The following is a 20,900-nucleotide window of genomic DNA, read 5'->3' on the forward strand; positions in this document are numbered from 1 at the left end:
CTTTAATAACAAGTTTAAAATAAATAAAAATGATAGCTATAATCTTAGAGCGAATATGTCCAACACTTATAAACTGCCTCGGATAATAAACAAATATTCAGAGTACAGCATTCTATATCGAGGTCCAAAAGTATGGAATACTTTTCAAAAAGGATTCAAAGGTACGGTAAATTCGTTAAGTTCATTCAAGTTTTTAACAAAAAAAGAAATTTTTAAAATATAAGAAACGTTTTTGGTTAATGATACTTTGAATAATTTCTCATAAATCTGTTTTTGTTTTATTTCTACTTTTGTTGGTTGCTTATCAATGTTATTAGCGAATTACGCGTTTTATTACGATATTTTATTGAAATTTTATTACGCATATTGTAACATATTACGATATTTTTTTGAAATCTTGTTATAGGGGCTCTATGAAAAGATTGCGATAACGTACTGTCATCCTTATCTTCTTTGAGCCCCTATCTGTTTTACTTATTTTATTTATTGAAATTTTATATTACGAAGTTGTAAAATCTTATATTATATTAAAACAGAGAGAAAAAAAAAAAATTATTATTAGCTAACTATTTTCTACAGTTTTTTATATTTCTAACGGTATAAAAAAAAAATGTACTGAAATTATAGATTTAATTGTTGATTTTTATTTGAAAATGACCGAAAACAGCTCTTTTTTATCCTTAAAATTTTATCATTATTAAAACTTAATTTTCTCTCTGAATACAAAACCTTTCATTTTAATTTTCATTGTATACAAAGATAATAGATAAATTCATCTTAATTTATAAAAAAAACGTAAATATGTATTGATACATCTTATAAAAAATGCAGTTAAAAAATGCAATTTTATGAGTTTAAGCTGATTTTTATAGTGCTAGGCCTTTTACCTTAGACTTCCTTCGCAAAGCCAATTCTTTTTTTAAAGAGAGTTTGTATTATTCTGTTGGAAACTAAAAAAGTTAGCTGCCCCAACTTGCCTCATTTTGAAATAATGTGGTTTTAAAAAGCTGATTTTGTAAAAAAATTTACGATGTAAAAGCTAATACGACATTGCTAATAACATTGTTTAAATTTCGCTACTCAAAAAACAATATTTTGGCCAAATTTCAAGTGTTTCTAAATCACTGTGTAATGGCGTAAAGAAATTTTTTTTGTAAAGACAATTTTTTATTCTGGCAAACAAAAAAAACTAGTCGTGTGTCCTATACTTGTTAGTCTATGAATAACGAGAGTTTCGTTAGTTTTTTATTAAACTTGGTTTAATAAAAAGTAAAATGTATTGTATAGACAAAATGTGAACCTGTCAATAAAATAAAATAGACCGATATCCTTGTTTCTCTGTGCTACTAAATAAATGTTGGCTGCACTATGTAAATAATCAGATGATTCACATTGTCACAGCAATGTAGCTAAAGCGTCATATTAAATATGTTGGCCAGACTTGTATTATTTTTCAAAGTAGAATGCTTAAATGAAGAAGTTTGCTTTGATTTTACATACCGACGTAGGCAAAGCGTTGTTTTGAATTATTAATTAGAATTATTAAACTCTGACGTTTGGTTAAATTTTTTTTTTTTAAAGTTTTTTTAAAAGTTAGTTTGTTTAAATAATCTTAAAAAGAAAAGGAAAAAACAAATTTAATTAAACGAAAACTTTTAAAAGAATAAATATACAAAAAAACAACAACAGTTTATTTAAAAATAGGTTTGGTTAACTTTAAACTTAAATAATATATAATAATAAATATATAATAATATTTATTTTTGATTAGTAAAAAAATTAATTTTGCAAAACTATTTAGTTTACAATACTTCCGTTTTTCGTTTGTTTAATCTTTATGTAATTTTATTTCTACAGAAAAAATATTTTTATTCAACTTAGCAACACACCTTAGCAACATATCTTTAACTGGTGTTAATTCGCGAGGTTCGAGTTATTTTGTTCCTTCTCCACTTTTTGAAAAATTAGAGATATGGATATTTAAGATATGTGTTATGCACCTCAATATAATGTTTTTCCACTATATAGAAACCTAAGTTATAATCCAAAAACTTGCGGAGAAAACATAAGTAATAAAAAACTTTTCATATAATCTCCTAAAGTTCTTGTTTTTTAAATCGTTTTATCTCAAAACTCTAAAATGTGGAGAACAAAATAGTCCTAATCTTGCGAATTATTAAGACTACATTTTTTATTAGTCTTCGATTACTAAGTTTTTTACGTAGAAATTCATTTAATTGTATTATTAAATGTTTGTAAATATTTAAATTTAGCAGTATTTATAAATATTAACGGTTATTTGAATCTTAAATTTAAAAAAATTTAAATCTAAGTTCATTTGTAATTTATGATAAAAAAATTTAATTATATGTTTGATAACAAAATCACGCGTTTCAAATTTTTTTTATCCTTACCTAAAATCAAAACTCTTGCACCTGTTTAAATAGGGTAGCACCTTTCTGACACACATAAATACGGCTATTGATTTCTGCATTAACACTTTATTTTTAATTATTATCTACTTACATCTAAAGAAGTTATATACTTCAGAAACGCTTTACTTTTTCTAAGATGAAGGGAAATAAAACATTCTGTTAAAACTTCATAAAGTCGTTGAAACAATTTAGAAACAGAAAGTGTGTGTTTTAATCAAATTACATATTAATTTTATTATTATTTGAAGTGTCGGATTAAAACCCCTCATTCAAATACTTTGACAATGTTGACGTCATAACTTATAACGCAGGTTGCGGACAAAAAAGTCAATAAGATTTATTAATTTATTACAGTTTGTATATATTTTTTGCTTTTATTTGGTCAATACTTTTTATGGCCGGCGTGGATAAGTATACTTTGCAAGCTTACACACACACACACACTCATACACACACACACACACACACACACACACACACACACACACACACACACACACACATATACATATATATAAATATAAATATATATATATATGTATGTATGTATATATATATATATATATATATATATATATATATATATATATATATTATACATAATTATATAGTATAAAAAAATGTTTATAACATAATTATGTAACAACATGCTTGTATAAGTATATAAACATTCATATTTAAACAATGTTAAAAAACTGAAAATTTTAGCACGAATAAAAAGAACTAATTATACAATAAGTCAGCTTTTTAAATGCGCGTTTGTGCGTCTCAAAGTGTGCAAGTACCAACCACGCATTGGCATATATATTAGTTTAGTTCAGGATCAATAATTTGTAATGAATAATTAACTTGCAATCAATAACTCACAGTCGTAACATTAATGTGCGTGAAGTGAGTATAGCGTAGTAAGTGCGTGCAACTTAATAGTTGACGCCACTTCAAAAAATAAAATCAAAAATGTTTAGATTCCGTATGTTTTTAGTTGATCTTATGAAAAGCCGAAACTGATTGAATCAAAAATTAAGGTTTTCTTGAAACGTACAACAACCTGCTAAATCAACCTATTAACCTATTAAAGCATCAAGTCCTTTTTTTAAGGTTCCAAGTCTTTTTTTATTTTTACCGTTCCTAGCCTTTTTTTAATTATAGTTTTGGAAGAAAAACCTAAACACACCTGAATCTATATTAAAAGTTGTTAATCATTCTTCTGTTTTGAAGCTGTCAATTTTATCATAAATATTATTACTATTATTAACGTCTAATCCTTATTTATTTTTTTGACTTTCAAAAATTGAAATTTAGAAAGAATTTAAAATAAAAAGATTTAACATCTAAAATGCAAATTTGATTTTAATTTGTGTGTTAAACATTACTTTGAAAAGCTGTGTAAACATAAAAACCGTTACATAAATAAGATAAAATATGAAGGGTTTTAAATTAGAACACTACGGTTTTAAAAAATAAAAATGTAAGTGTTTTTTCAAGTATTTTGTTTTAATGTTATTTTTGAAATTATATTTTGCTAATTAAAATTACATACTGTTGATTATACGTCATTTATTACCTGTTAGATGTTTAATTCTTTCCGCGCTAAAAATTTCTGCTTTCTGATTACCTTTTGTTTGTAACTTCTTTAAGCTTAGCGTGATAACTCTTAGATAAATATAGAAGTGCAAGGGTATATTTATACTCAAATTTGTAATCATTCTGAAAGCAGAGTTTTGAAGAGAGTGAGAAAAAAAAGCAGGTTAAATATTTGTCCTTTTGAGTACATTCTGTTTTGAAATACCCGCGCCCTCGCTGATGCGTCTCGGCTAACCGTCTGAAAAGTCGGCTGACAAAACGCTTCAATGCTTTCAACTCTAAGCAAATGCGTAAGTGTGTGAACTTTTTGAAAACTGGTATATCAATGTCGTTTATATTGTAAAATTGCGGGAATTTTAAAATAAAGCGCCGATTCTTTCAACTAATTGTTTTTTATGTAGAGTCATACTCACTAACTTTATATAAGTTTTTAAAGTCGCAATTCGAGCACGTGCAACAATCAATTTTTTTTACCCGATAGTTTTAAGTCCTTGCTTTTATTATTAAAAAGTTACAAAAAACTGGCTGGAAAGGTATAATAATATTTGAATCTATTTTAATATTCATAAGAATTTTTATACGTTTAAAGGTACATTTAAATACGTTTTTTATACGTTTATTTAAACATAATAAAAATCACAAATCAATATTTGTGATGAAATGCTAAATTTTGTTTGTAAACTACAAAGATTTTAAGCATAATGTTTATTATATCAAACAATGTTCATTCTTATACTCCTTTTAGACAGAATATCTTTTATTTTTGTTGTTAACCTAATATATATATATATATATATATATATATATATATATATATATATATATATATATATATATATATATATATATATATATATATATATATATATATATACACCATGTTACAATAATACAATATTATGTTAGTACTTTATCTTGCAATTACGCATTAGTAATTTGAAAGATAATTTCCAAAAAAATACCTTGCATTAATTTGAGAAATGTCTAGGCAAACATTATATTAAGTTTTTGCAGCGCTGCTCTATCTATACCAAGTTGTTTAGTTGACTTACTATAAACGTTCAAAACAACTTTTTTTATAATAACAATAAAAACATTTTTTTATTTAGACATTGAGGGACTGAGACGCAGTTTATTTAATGAAAATCTTTTCTCTGTCTGAGTTTCTGATTGCGAACCAAAAATAAGTCAATAACCGACATTTTGTAATAGATGATATAAAAGGTTAATATAAATATATTTTCACGAAACTATCTACGTCAACATTTATCACATTTGTTTTTTTCGGAGATTTGCATTGTTTTTTAAAAACATTTATATACGTTACAAACTACTTTGTTAAACATATTACAAACTGTAAACCTATACTCGTTTAACTTGAAATAGATAATAAACGAAATATAATAAATTGAGAATAACAACTTGTTTATAGTTTATACTTATACTTAATAATAATAGATACTAATAATAATTATTATATATATATATATATATATATATATATATATATATATATATATAATATATATATATATATTATATATAAATATATATATTATATATATAAATATATATATATATATATATATATATATATATATATATATACAAATTATATATATATATATATATATATATATATATATATATATATATATATATATATATATATATATATATATATATTATATATATATATATATATATATATATATATATATATATATATATATATATTTATATATATATATAATTTGTAAAATTTGTGTTATTATTTGTCGTTAGGTACAAAGTATGCATGGAAGTCCTAGCAAAGACTTACACGGAAGCATATATGAAAGCCCGAGCAAAGAGTTTGGTTTTAAAACAAATGATGTTGTATTAACAAAATTTGGAAATGATATTTACTACGCAAAAATAGTTTCAATTAACTATTCTAAAAAAACAGCAATGTTACTCTTTGACGATGGATCCAAAGAGAACCAATATTTTAAAAATATATTCAGTGGTGCGTGCTAAGAAATTTTAAAATGTTACACAGGTTTTTCTAAAATTAAAATAAAATAAAACTTTACATTCAATTATTTAAAGTGTTGTTTGAACGTTTTGTAATATTGAGGCCTGAGTACAAAAAATGTGTTTAATTATATACATCGACTGATTTTTGAAGGGTAGACGCAGTAATATTGACTAAGGGTTTGGATTGGACATGTATTTTTTTTATTAAAAAAATGAGTCATTAAAAATCTTTCTAACTAAATACTTTGTCACTATTTCAAAAAAAGCGTTATTCGAATCTTCGAATTTTAATTGTTAAACACAACAAAAGTACAAAAGCTAATCAAACAAACAAGAAATAAAATCAAACATTTGTTGTAATTACACATTTTTTATCAGGTCTTAAAATTCTACAAAATGTTATATCTTAATAATATTACTGACAATAATCACCAATAACAACTTTATGATAATATTAGCAGGTTACCCGGCATTGTCTGAAACTTTGGTAAAGGGTATTATTTTCTGTTCACACTTTTTGCGCTAATCTAAAAGATTATACTATGAATTTTTAATTCAATGATATGCAGTTGACTTTCTAAACAAATTTACATTTAAAAAGTAAAACAGCTCAAGAGATTTTTTGATTGAATTTGGTTTTGAGTGTTGACTACACAGGATCCCTAAATCTCTGGGTTTCCTGGGTTGTCAACACTCAAAAGCCAAACGCAACTAAAAGTCTCTTCAAAGGGCAGACAATTTCGGGGCTGCAACGTTAAGCATTAAAAAGAAGCCACAAACTTTCCTTTTTATAAAGAAGAAATAGAAGAATTGCGTATGTTAAGGTTCTGTTCATTGTAATTTTGCGTGAAAATCTAAAATCAAGAAGAAAAAAAACATTAATAATATTTTTTTTTTAATATTTCACTTCAATTTTAATGCTTTCGAATTAGCTTAAGTCTGCCATTTCCCTATCGTTGCTTTTAACATAGATATATCTCTTTATAAAGATTTATCATAGTGTAGAGATAAGAACAGATATTAATTTATATTTAATAACATGAAATGTTTTTCTTAATCCAAATGGTTTATTATTTATCGTTTATTTTTAGTTAATGAAACTACCTCGGAAATTATTTGTATCGTTTGCAAAAAAGATAACCCTGATTCTGACGACGAAATTGTGCTGTGTGACAAATGTTCTATCGGTAAGATTATCAATTGTAGAAATAATGATTCTTTCAAGTAAAATATGTATCTTTAATCGTTTTCACATTGATTTAAAAATGCATCTATAATTAGATGTTAAAATGTTAAATATTATTCGAACTTATTTTTGAAAAGTTATTATATTACAATAAATTATTACATCAAACATTTTTCAGGGAAGAAGGTTTATAGGTGTGTGCGAGTTTAAAAAAATATGACTTAACAAATAATATGACGCAGCAAATAATATTTTTTAGCAAATGAAGGAACGAATAAAAACGGGTTTTTTTTCTAAGCGAGATTATTTAATTAAAATGACCGATAAAAATAGCCGATCAAAAACACAGCAAATAAAAACATAGCGAATAGATATGGTGAATTGTTTTTTATTTCATTAACTATTTTTATTTGAAATAAGTCAATAAATTCTCAATAAATTAGACCTTAAAAAAAGCTGCAAATACTATCAAATAAATTCAAGATCTCACTAATTCATCAAATTCTTTTTAAAAAAAATCACCAATGTTATTTTTTTGTTTTCAAACTTGTAACTCTACTTTTGCTTTTTGGTTTTATAATGAGATGTTTAAATTTTATTTTGTTCTAGTTATGCATTTTAAGGTTTGCCGCCCTACGCAGTGCACTTCACAGTGCACTGGTTTGAAGCGTTAATAGTTATTATTAGCTTTTAGTGAAGCAGGTAAAACTTATTTTGGGTGATGTTTGCGGTAACGTAGACTTAAAACCACAAAAAGTGCTCAGAGAATTATGAGTGCCATTGGGAATTAAAAATGAAAAAGCTTTATAAACATTAAATAAGACATTGCATAATTACCAATTCCAAAATTGTTAAAATTTTTTTGATTTCTCATTAACATTCCGAGGACCACAACTTTGAAGTAAATTTTTTCCGAGGACCACAACTTTGAAGTAAATTTTTTCCGAGGACCACAACTTTGAAGTAAATTTTTTTAAATAATAGTAAAACTATAAGTTTGACAAAAACTTCAAAACGCATTTAAAAAAAAGCAAAAAAACAAACAAAACAGTTACTTGATTATAGCGGATCTCTATTAAACGGATATTTTCTATTATTTAAAAAATATAATCCCTCCTCTGCACATTCACTCATTCCACATTCACTCTTACATATCTGGAAATTTTTTTTCCAAATCATATTATATTTTAAATTAATAGGAAATTGCTAACGGAAAAAAAGTAAAAACAATTTAACAAAAAAGTAAAAAGTAATAAAATTTGTAGATACTTAACTAAAATTTTACTTTTTATTATTAGATTGATTTTTTGTACAGTATGTAAATGACATCAACAGGGCTAGATGAATAAGCCTTTTGCTTTTTACCTGCTCTAGTGCTAGTGTAAATATGTATTATAAATGTGACAAAATAATAGAAATAAAATTCTGCGGTGTAAAATAGTAGTTTAATGACGTTTCAAACAACTCTTTTAGTGTTTTAAACGTCATTAAACTACTATTTCATACTTTGCCTTTAGTTTCACCCGGGAACGGATCCAGATCATATAGAAAGGGGGGAGGGAGGTGATTTTTAGATTTTTTTGATTTGGTGGATCCAGACCATCTCGAAAGGAGGGCGTGTGATTTTTTGTTTCGGTGGATTCAGACTATCTTGTTTAATGATTTAATGATTTGTAAGTAGGCAAGCCTACTAATCATACAACTTTTCTAGTTAGTTTTTTTTAGAATATTAGTCTTGAACTCCGATTTTTTTTTTTTTTGTACTACGCAATTTCACTAAAACATCTTATCACTTTTAAACAGTCTCCCTAATTTACTTTTTCAAACAACACGCTTTGTTGAATATAGAAATATACAAAAAAAATTTTTCCAAAATATCTAAAGGAGGGGGGTGGGGTGCGATTGTCTCCATCTCTCCGTCTGCTCTCTCTATAGATTTCCTGTCTGTCCTCTCTATGGATCCGCGCTTGGTTTTACCGATATGTTTTTTGATTTAATGATGGCATCATTTTTGTTATTAAGTCTTCGTTTTGATAATAGCAGTATTATAATTAATCCTGCAATATTGAGTACATGTTTATATCATTTACTTGAAGATTTTTTGAAGGTACTTTATTCCAAAAATAGAGGTGAGAAAGCCTCATCATTAAAGAAATGTCATCAGATCTAGTGCAACACTTATCGAAAAGTAAGAATTTATATATTTAATAATCGATGCAATTTAACTAAAAAATAAAACATTTTTAAAGCAAGCAGTATATTAATTAGCTGCTCTGAAAATTTGAACAAATATATTTTTTTTAAAGCATTGTTAAGCCCTAAAATTAGGAGATGTATTAAAAACGCGGAAAAATTTAAACATTGTTTCAGTTTTCCATTGTTCTAAAGTGGTGTAAAACATGACTCTACAAACTATAGAGCTGATCAAAAAAATATTTTTGAATTTAAAAACGCTCTTGGTGTTAAAACGATATTGCTAAAGCAAATATTTTACTCGCTTTAGATTTTATCAAATCCAATTAATTTTTGAATGCTGGATTGTTATGAACATTTTATTAATTAAAAGTGTTCATAACAATTTAACTCTATCAGTTTTCAAAAATGTATATATTTTATAAAAATATAATTATTATATAAAGTATATATATTATGTATAAATACATTTATTATATAAAGTATATATATCATATATAAATATATTTAAAAACGTTTGCATCATAGAAAAAAAACTGTTGACGTCATTCATTTTTTAAAATTTTTTTATATAACCGATTGTGATACATTTCCTATTTTCCCAAAAAGTTCGGATTTTCCGCTTTGATCTGCACTACGCAATAATACTTTAATGTTCAGATTTTCCTATTACACTAGCGTACTTCTAAACAGGGTCAAAATGTTGTGTTAAAAACAGCCTATTTAGAGTGTTTTAAACATGTTTTTTTTCCTTCATATTTTTCCATCTTGCTAAATCAATACATTCATTTATGGAAAAGTATTGTTAAAGATACCAAATAGATAATAAGAAGTGAATCTTAAGTTAAATCTTAAATTTCAGATAAGTTCATGTAAAAATATATACATGCAACGTTTAAAAAGTTTTCTTATGAAATAAAACAGATATCATCAACCATCACTATCCTTCGAGTGATAAGCTGCGTATAAAATAAATCTTAATCATAAATGATAAACTGCATTTTTCACATTGCATCATCTAATAAAATCATTTCTTAAGTTATGGTTTTATTAGAACAATAGATGTACCGTAACTTGATGTGTGCTAACCTTATGATGTTTTGATACGCGTTTCTTATAAATTTGCTTAATAAATAACTGTAAAACACAGATTTACTTAAACTGAATCGAAATGTTTAACAGAATATATAGTTACACCACGAGTGTTGCTTTACCAGTTAGTAAACTTAGTTTTGATTTAACAATGCTTCCTCATACTTAATGTGTCTTCTGTTTTGAGTCCATTCTTGAAAAAAAAAAAAAAAATCATGGCACAGTTTTAACAATCATACCATCCCAGTTTGAAACACTTTTGCTTTTAATGTCAAAGAAAATCATAAATTTAAAAAAAGTCTTGATAATTTTTATTGTCAAAATTACAATTACAATTTTTAGTTCGCTGCAAAAGTGGCTTATCCACCCATTGATAAGCCAGTTTAGGAATCATCAAATCTCATAACAGATTGCGAGCAATCACTATTTAAGTTAAATGAAGAGAAGTTGAAGCTAAAAACTGAAAAAAAGATGAAAGCCCACTTGAGAAACAAATGTGGTAGTATTTGTAGAAAAAAGAAAGAGACACAACCTTACGATAAAACAGTTGCTCAAGCTTAGCATCATGACCCTAACTACATTTATAATGCGTATTGAGACCTTGTTTAAAAAAGAATAAGTACCATTTGAAAAACCAAAACCAACACAGGGTCAACGACGACACCAAATGACAACGACGACACCAACATGACAACGACGACACCAACATGACAACGACGACACCAACATGACAACAACGACATCAACATGACAATTTCCTACAACCTGTAGTATTCCAATTATGGACGAATAAAAAAGATAGAAGATGGAATCGCCAGTAAAAAGGCAAGCAAAATTAATCAGGAGAATATTGTAGCATATGGTAACTTTGCAACTGATTGCCTATAGATATAAAGTTGAGGATGCAGTAAATGTTTTCATCAAAATAAGAATATCAACAATATTGCGATAATTGTTCGCAGTAAACAACTTTTCTTTGGCTTAAAGTTCATAAATATCACATAAGATCGGCTGTCTGCTCTAAATGATCAAAATGTGATAGCATTTTATCAAAATTCCTTTCTTTTATAATAGAGCCATCAGCAATTAGAGACACCTTAAATGTGAAGATAATCGAATTATAAATAATAACAACGCAGGACCAAGACATAAACTATGCGGCGCCCAAAACATTATCAAAAATAAGTTCTGAAAAATATTTTTGTAAGAAATGTTGCCAGAATCACGTGCTGAAAAAACAAGTCACTTTAGCAACTAAAGCCAGTAATAACTCAAATATTTATTGTTAATAAAATAAATGATAAATAGAAAAGTCAGCTTAATAACTACCAATGTATGAAATTAAAAATTTTTAGACAATCACAGATGTAAGTAGGTGTTTTATTTTATCTTTTTCATGGCCAACACAGGTTGAAATTAGTGGCCATTCTTTATGGTTAAAAAAAAACAAGATAAGTATATTATTCTTATATATATATATATATATATATATATATATATATATATATATATATATATATATATATATATATATATATATATATATATATATGTATGCTTGTTTATAAACAAGATTGCACCAATCTTGTTTATAAACAATCATATATATTACAATTTTTTAAAATTTATTTTTACGGACCCTTTATTTGCCATAGAAATTTTAAAATTTAGATAAAATGAGCTGCCATTAATTTTATGTAAAAAATCTATAAAAGCTTGATGGTTTTTTACTTTATTTCGGAATTGATTTCGGAGAGATAAGAAAACTTGTCTTCGTTTTTCTCTAGCCAGGATTTCTATTAAGGAAATTTCGTTATTGAATTTTTTAACAAACGGAAATATAAATTAAAAAAAAATTAAATAAAAAACGCCAATTTCATTAAAAAATAAATGGGAAGCCGCTGCCATTAGATGTTTCAGGGATTGCCGCAGATTTTTTTGATGATGAGAAAATTCGACTAAACTTCAAACATTTGATACAAGCATAAACCATGTTATTATGCTTATATCAAATAAAAATGCTCAGCAAATTGTTGCTGTGATCAGAGACGTAACAACAAAAACCCTTAAGGTGGTCGTCTAGTAAAAAATATGTAAAAAATCAAATTTTTGTTATTGGTGAAGTTGAAAAAAGAAATTTTTGCTCTTTCAGAAAATATATACCTTTACACATGTTTTTTAATTAGATTTTTCCAAAATTTACTTCCTATAATGACATGTATTAGTTTGTTCCCTTAGCAACGTCCTTAGCAACAATGTTTTTTGGTTGTTTTGGGCCAAAAATTTTTTTGAATAAAATTTTCAGGGTTTGTTCATCTGTATATAAGTTAGTATGTGAACCAGAATCTATTTAAATCTTTGAGTATTTTAGGAGTTACGGGATGGTTTTTGTTGAATTTTACCCCTTTTTAATTTCCCCAAATACGTAAAGCTAACATTATGGATCTAAACATCATTATAAGTTTTTAATGGTTCACATATTTTATGTATATCCTGTATGCAAACCAAACATCATGCAAAACGAATGTACAGATAACTAGAACTCTTTGTTTTATGAAAGTGATGTTTTAAGCAATTTTTTTCTGATTCAGCATTAAAGAACGTAAATAATTTTTTATTTTTTATTTTTTTATTAATATAATACAAATATAACTTCTTTTTGCTGAAAAGTAAAATAAACTTTCCAACAAATTGTATTTTTTATTTTTTTACTAGACGACCACCTGTCCCTCCCCCAACTTTTTATGTTTTATGGACAATAATTTACTGAGTTTTATAATATTACTAATTTAAATATAAATTCAGTTTGCAAAACATTCTCATTTGATATAAGCATAAGCATAGCCACGTTTGAAGTTTGCTCCATGTCTAAAAGTTATGTTTCTCATCCATCAAAAAACGCTGTCGCGATTTCTGTATTTAATGCAATAAACATTTTTTATGTTTTTGCGTTAAATACTGGGACTAGAATTTAGTAAGGGCCTTATGTAGGACCTTGTATATTAATATATATATTTATATATTCTAAATTCTATTTAAACTATTTAAAAAAAAACACAGACTCAAAAAAAAAAAAGACAAGATGTTTGAAACATATACATACAATAACAGATTCTGAAAAACAAAACCATTCGAACTTTCGTGCATTGTATATACCTTTGTATAATTTTTTCTCATAAGACTATTTTCTGGGGGACTATTTGATTATAAGATTATTATATTAATGATTATAGGACTATTTGACTAATGACTATTTTCTGGGGCAACTACACTCACATTTTAAAACAACGCATATAAACTAGCTTTTTTTCTTATTATTAACATTAGAAATAAAAAAATGTACGTAAAATGGTAGCTCGTTGCTATGGTAACCAATAAAAATAGAAAATAGTACCAAAAAAAGTGGGTTTACGCTGTAAAAAAATAAGGAAGAATAAGTAAAGGAGCGATAGTGTAACTTAACAAAACTGTTCTAAATATGTAAAACTGTGACATGAGTGAAGCTGATTTATTAATAAGTTTAGTTTTTGTTGTAAAAAAGTAAAAACAAAATGATTAATAAAAAAAAAAGCATAAAATAAAATGTAAAAAACTCGGTAACTTAAAATCTAAAGTTTAAATAGAAATTCTACTCCACTCATATTACAAATATTGATAAAATAAACAAACCCTGAAAATTTCATGATGATAGCATTTATAGTTTTTGAGATTTTACGGCGTCCCTGAAATGCAATATCTTGGAAAACGCATAACAAAAAATAAATTTATAAAAAAGTGATAATCTAAAATTAAACAATAAAAAATATGACTTTTTGAAAAATTATTGTAAAAGCTACCAGATTCATAGTATTCCCTGCATATTTTTTTGACTTATCGCTCTTTGATAAGTGTTGAAATCATAAAAGCCTACGTTTATCCGTAAAACTTTAAATCCTAAATAATGATATCTTTATTAACTTCTTGTTTATAAGTCTGTAACCAGCTAAAGTAAAGTGCCCTGGTTTCATTCACACTGGTTTTATTTTAAGTTTTTCATAAATTTAAATAACTGACTTATACCAATAATAATATTTATGTCGCTTCAAATGCACCCACATTAACTTTTTCATATATTTTTTCATGTTGTTGTATTGTTGTTATATTATATTGTTGTACTGTTGTTAGCTTTGATAACGTGATATAATGGTATTTTAGAAGAATATAAATTGGCTACATATAATAAAAACAAAATATTAGGTAAGTAGTTAATTAAGTAAAATAAGTGAGGTAATTAAGAGGTAGCAAATAGAATATAAATCTTAATCTGTATTTAAAACAGAGGTTCTGAAAAAGCACCCAAAAAATGCATTCTCTCCGTTGCTATGACCACTAAACTTAGGATTAAAACCACAAATGTTAGACAAAAACTTATTAAGAAACAAATTATTATTGTTTTCTTTGCAGATTAAAAATCTGCATAAAATTTTTGTTTTTAAAAAAATAATTTTGAAAAAAATTTTTTTTTTAAATTTAGAGGGTTGTTGCCTATTAAAAAGTTAAACACAAAGCAAAACAACAAATCGTAAATTGCAATAAATTTTACGCATGCGAACTTTTTTCCCACTTTTTGCAAGATTAGACCCTTCAAAAAAGTTCAAATGAGAACTAATGGGTCAAAACTTCCAACACCACCACTATGCTATTTGAAAAATAAAATTGTTTTTTAGGAAGATTACACATGATTTCTGGCATTTTTAGGAAGAAAGCTACAAAATTAAAGGCACATTCTTTACTGAAAGGGGTTACTGAGGCACTTGAGTTAATTACTCTCAGCAGTTACAGCAAGTAGTTTAAATTTTTGTCTCGTTTATTCTTAGTAATAACAAAAACCTTTTGTCTGCAGTGTCAAAAAAGACTCAAGTTACCAATTTTGTAAACGAGTTTGTTAGAATTAATTCTTATGACATAATTATTTTTACGTATTTAAAACGATCTCAAAATTTTTAAATAATACGGAAAATATTATTAAAAATATTATTTCCGGTGGGTACAGAACGTACCGAACAGAGAATGCCATACGGGTTTTTGTCAAAAACATTTTTAACACCAAAGCAAATTTAAATTGCTCTACAACTTTGAAGTTAGTTAACTTTTAACTTGCTATTTTTCTCCTTTACAAAAAATACCCAAGTAACAAATAATATTGGTGCAATATTATTTACAGCATGTAAAATATGTACACAATATTGCGCCAATATTGTTTGCTACTAGGGTAGTCGTTTACCGTTTGGAAAGTCAATCTAGTTTTATGAATATCTGTCACTGTACAGTCACAGTAGTTTTGATACACCGAACTATGTTAAAAATCCATTGACTGTGCACATTATGACTATAAAAGATATTTACTTTAAACAAACGTCTCCATTTTGTTTTCTGCCGTAAATGCGTGCAAACCTGTAAAGCAGGTATGTAAACGATGTTTGTTATTACCTGGCTTTCTATTTCTGTTTAAAATAAAAACAGAGTTTTGTAATGAGAAACTTATATTAGGAAGCGCCAGTTCACCGGGTTTGAGGGTGCGTAGGAGGAGAGGGGCATCTCGCCCCCAACGTCCATTTGCTGAATCCGCCACTGATCTAAGCTGAAATGTTAAATCTATTGCTGATAGGACTGCAGATGAATTAAAATTTCAACATGATATATAATAACGATTTTATATGTTTATATATAAATTAATATTATTATATATATAACTTCTATAAAGTTTCTACTTTCAATGTAAAGATTTTTTGAATAATTGACTGTATATTATGACATTTTTAAATTAAGGAAAAATCAAAGTTTTGCAATAAGGTTTCATTAGTTATTGGAAAAAATAATGACATTCATATTTATAAAGAAAGATACAGATGAATTAACATATTTACTCAGGCATATAACACTTAAATTTGCATGAAACACAGCTATTTCAACTATGCACTAATCATGTTTTTTTTTTAAAAAAAAAAACAGAATTTGGTAATGATATTTTCATAATAGTGTTTTTTACATTAAATTTGGTACTGACTCTATGCAAGTTAAAAATGTTTTTTTAATTAAACTTTAAAAATGTATATTTGCTTATAAATAGTATTAAAACCATATTAATTTTTTTTTTTCATTTCAACACCCGGTAATAAAATGACTAATAAAAATTATTGTATAAACATTTATTATTGAAAAGTAATAAAAAGTAATTTAAAAGCAACACAATTCGTTTTTGGAACAAACATGGAGTGTACAAATAATCTATATTTCTGTGATGGATTTAAAATGTTAAGTTAGTGTAACGAAAACCTACGGATGTAACGGGATAACCTACGGATGTAACTGGATAGCCTACGGATGTAACGGGATAACCTACGGATGTAACCAGTGTGAACTGTTTAGTTGGTAAAGACGATTGCTTATGAATTTGAATTTAAAATTTACTTAATCTTATGTTAAAAAAGTTTGAAATTTTTTTAACATGAGCTTTTAAAGTTTAAAAAACTTTTATTGTCGTACGTTTAAATCTTATTTGAGTTTTTAGGAAAAAAGTTTAAAACTGTCGAATTTGAGTTTTTAGGTAAAAAGAACTAACGTTAACTTTTTTTTTTTATTTGCTAAAAAAAAAGTTTAACATTAGTTCTAATAAAAGACATGAATGCTAACGTTAGTTTTAAGCAGCGTTTAAAACAAACAGTCAATGCTAAATATGAATTGAGTTTCAATCTATTTACCAGCCAACGTAGTGAAAAAGAAATGTTTAAAAATATCATCACATGTTTTAGAAAATTTGATTAATTTATGTGTATCCATACGTTAAACATTAATCAGTCTCTCACTTTTTTTATTGCGCGGTTAATATATTATACATTTATATATTGACACTGCATGTTCTTATTTTTCATTGAGGATATTGAAGTAAAAATAAATTGCTGATTCAATTCATTGTTATAATATGTACAGATACAATTTATTTAAAATATATAACGCTATTTTATGATTTTAAAGTTAGCTTGGCTTATATAATTCAATATATATATATATTTTTTTTTGTGAAGGTTTTCACCAAAACTGCCACAAACCAAAAATCGATTCACGAGTATTATCTCCTGACATCCCTTGGGAGTGCAGATTTTGCGAGCAGAATTTAAAGAATCCTTACATTCAGTCAAATCCTTTTGCTGAAAGTAACCATTTAGAGAAAATGAACGAATCCATTAATGCGGTAAGCATCTAAAACATGTATGCATTTAAACATATATATATATATATATATATATATATATATATATATATATATATATACATATATATATATATATATACATATATATATATATACTTATATATATATATATATATATATATATATATATATATATATATATATATATATATATATATGTATATATATATATATATATATATATATATATATATATATATATATATATATATATATATAAATTTAGAGTCTCACGCTCTATCTTAATCCATTAGAATTTTTTTCTCTTCTCTCTTTCTTCTCTTCTCTCTCACTCTTTGCTTTTTATAGCTTCGTTTCACAAAATGTAGCTCTATACAATGTTTTGTACTTAACATATAAATTTACCTTCAGGGATTACTCTAACCTCATCTATACTCTTAACTTTGTTAAAGCTTCTTGTTAACTTTAAAAAAAAATTTATTGCGAAAAATCTATTTTACAGATAGTAGTCGACGATAAAAAAGGCGATATTAATAAAAATGAGAAATTTGATGGTTTATCAAACGCAAATATAAACGAAAAATTCGGCGAGAAAATTACAATAAAAACAGAAGTTGAAAACATTCCTTCAAGTTTGGCCTATACGTCACCGTACAAGTCGCCTTCTTATAGCTTACCTTGCGAAGATCTCCAAAAACAAAAGCGATGCTCAAAACTTGACGAAATATTAAAAGACCGTGTTCATAAAGATGGCTTTGTTCCATTACAGTGTAATCATCATGATATGTTAAATAACAACACATTTGAGTATATTTATGCTGACAATTCTCTAAATCATTGTAAGCACTCCGATTTAGTAAAATCGACAGAGTCTCATATTGATCTACCCACAAAAATGACTGCGCAAGTTCAACCTTTTCCTTCATCCACCAGTTGTCTTCAAACATTTCCTTCAAAAATGACAGCCCAAGTCTCACCGTTCTCTTTACAGATGGGTGAATATTCTAAAAATAATAAAACTAGTTTTTTAACAAATAACTGCGAGAAAAATACATCTAGCTGGTTGGTTCAACAGCTAAAAAGAAACGGTAATCAGGAGAACTATTATGAGGATAGAAAACCTTCAGTAATAATAAAAGAAGAACAAAATGCAGACCTTCCGAAAAATCCGTACGAACCTGTACAGAATAACTTATCTCAAAAAAACTCTATTGAGAATTGCTCATCTGCATTCGAAAGCCGAGAATCTTCTTTAAAAAATCGCGAAGAACCTTTAACTTCTGAAAGATGTGACGTGTTTAAGCCAAAAATAATTATTCCAAATTGTTCTTCTAATGATTTTGTTGAGAATACAGCTTCAAATAGAAATAAAAAGTATGAGGAATCTACAGATTTTTATCGTACTCAAAATCATCCTCAAAATCAGTTTGAATTTAAACTTCAACAAGATATGTTTATAGAGCACCATCGTAGCAAAACTTCTCCATTTGCAACGCCAAAATACGAATCTTTAAGTCGATCAAATTCTGAAAGTGTGAAGTCATCGATAACTTTAATGTCTCAACACGGAACATTAGTTGATACTCGTCAACCGTCAATGTCGTTATCTCCTAACGAAATTCGTAATAACAGTTATTATCGCGATACACAAAAAACGCTCTTGTTGAGTCCAAAAATACATAACCATAATAAAGGAGATAACCAAAACAAAGGAGTGTCTCAATTGCTTTGTTCACCTATTAATAGCTCCCCACTGCATTTTGAAGGTAGCAGTTTAATGAATCAGAGATATCATGAAGCATTACTTGAACAAAGGCTAGCTATGTACGATAAAGAAATAGCAAAGCTTAAGCACCAGCAGCAGTTGTTATTGGCCCCGCAAAACACTATAGTGCAAAATATGCTTGCTAAAAACCATGCTATTATTGAAATGGAGAATCAATTACAGTTAGCAGAAGCTGTACACTTAAAAGAGTTAATGAATCTTCGTAAAAACGTACAAGCGATGAACCCGATTGTTCCTCAAAACATGCATATTGAAAACCTAATGTTTTCTTCAAATAGTCCGCTTAGCAATTTGTCTTCGGGAAGTCTTGCAAACTTGAGCAACCCGGTTATAATGAAGAATCCAACAATCCTAAATAACCAATTAAACTCTGGTTACCTTCGAAACAACCATATATTTTTCAATAACGAATCCCAAATGAACCATATGTCTCTAAATGAAATGCGTGCAAGAAATGAAATGCTTAAATATTTTAACTCGCATCTCAGTGATAGAGAAATTACAGCGTTAACTTTAGCAGAAATGAGGCAAAAAGAACTAAGCAATCTGCAAGCGCGATCATCGGTTCACCCTGCGCTTTTGCAAGCTAATGTGTCCGAAAATCTTTTTCCATCACCTCTATCACATTGCTTAGGAGGTTTAGATAACAATGGAAATCAGTTATTTCAAAGAGAAATTTCAAACTGCAGATCAAATAACGCTTTATCTGCGTGGTTAGAAAAAAGCTCTCGAGAAAGTCGAGCGTCTGAAGATAATAAAAGTTTAAAGCGTTTTTCTCAAGAGGATTTAAGTTCAGATTTTACAAAGAAAAAACATTCGCCATACAGAAACAACTTATTTGAAAGTGAAGTATTAAGAAGCGGAGAAATTACTTCATCAACGAATCATGATTCCAATCGAACATATTTAAAACAAGCCGATGCAACAACAACTCCATTGAGTAGATCATCTAATGTAGAGTCGTTTTCTTCCCCAAAGTCTATTAAAAAGCAAGACAAACGTTATTGTCATTTATGCAAAAATGAATCTCAATTCATTTGCTCTGCATGCCGGGAGGCATGGTATTGCAGCCAAAAATGTCAGGTATGAAGCTTATTTTTAAATTTACGACTACTATGAAAGTTTTTCATTTCATTTTTGTTGTGCAAAGTTTATTTTATAAAGTTTTTTTTCCAAAACATCCTTGATAAGATTTTTTACATTTTTAGCTTGCTGATTGGAAAAATCACTCAAAAACATGCAAAACGAACGGAGGGTGATCCCGGAGCTTACTTTTAAATTTTAGTTTATGTTTATATGCCTGTAAATAATTTATTTTATTTTTTTAAATTGTGTGCTTTAATAAAAACTATTTGAAAGTGATGACGTCTAAAATGTGCGCATAAAACTATT

At 26.9% G+C, this 20,900-nt stretch overlaps 1 protein-coding gene across 4 annotated transcripts; it reads left to right on the forward strand.

The window, feature by feature from the left end:
• The first annotated feature begins 3,775 nt into the window (after positions 1 to 3,775).
• Positions 3,776 to 20,870, forward strand: LOC101234493 (uncharacterized). Of its 4 annotated transcripts, none has more exons than XM_065809039.1 (6): positions 3,776 to 3,903; positions 5,805 to 6,027; positions 7,130 to 7,225; positions 17,574 to 17,740; positions 18,225 to 20,591; positions 20,717 to 20,870. In XM_065809039.1, exons 2-6 carry the CDS (start codon positions 5,814 to 5,816, stop codon positions 20,765 to 20,767), a joined length of 2,895 nt encoding a protein of 964 aa, XP_065665111.1. In that variant the 5' UTR covers positions 3,776 to 3,903; positions 5,805 to 5,813; the 3' UTR covers positions 20,768 to 20,870. The 4 variants fall into 4 exon arrangements, with proteins under 4 accessions (XP_065665111.1, XP_065665110.1, XP_065665112.1 ...); XM_065809038.1 differs by lacking the exon at positions 3,776 to 3,903 and adding an exon at positions 4,304 to 4,552; XM_065809040.1 differs by lacking the exon at positions 3,776 to 3,903 and adding an exon at positions 5,129 to 5,243.
• Positions 20,871 to 20,900: the final 30 nt, after the last annotated feature.

The sequence above is a fragment of the Hydra vulgaris genome, chromosome 11 (assembly GCF_038396675.1).
Source record: "Hydra vulgaris chromosome 11, alternate assembly HydraT2T_AEP".
Taxonomy (NCBI): domain Eukaryota; kingdom Metazoa; phylum Cnidaria; class Hydrozoa; order Anthoathecata; family Hydridae; genus Hydra; species Hydra vulgaris.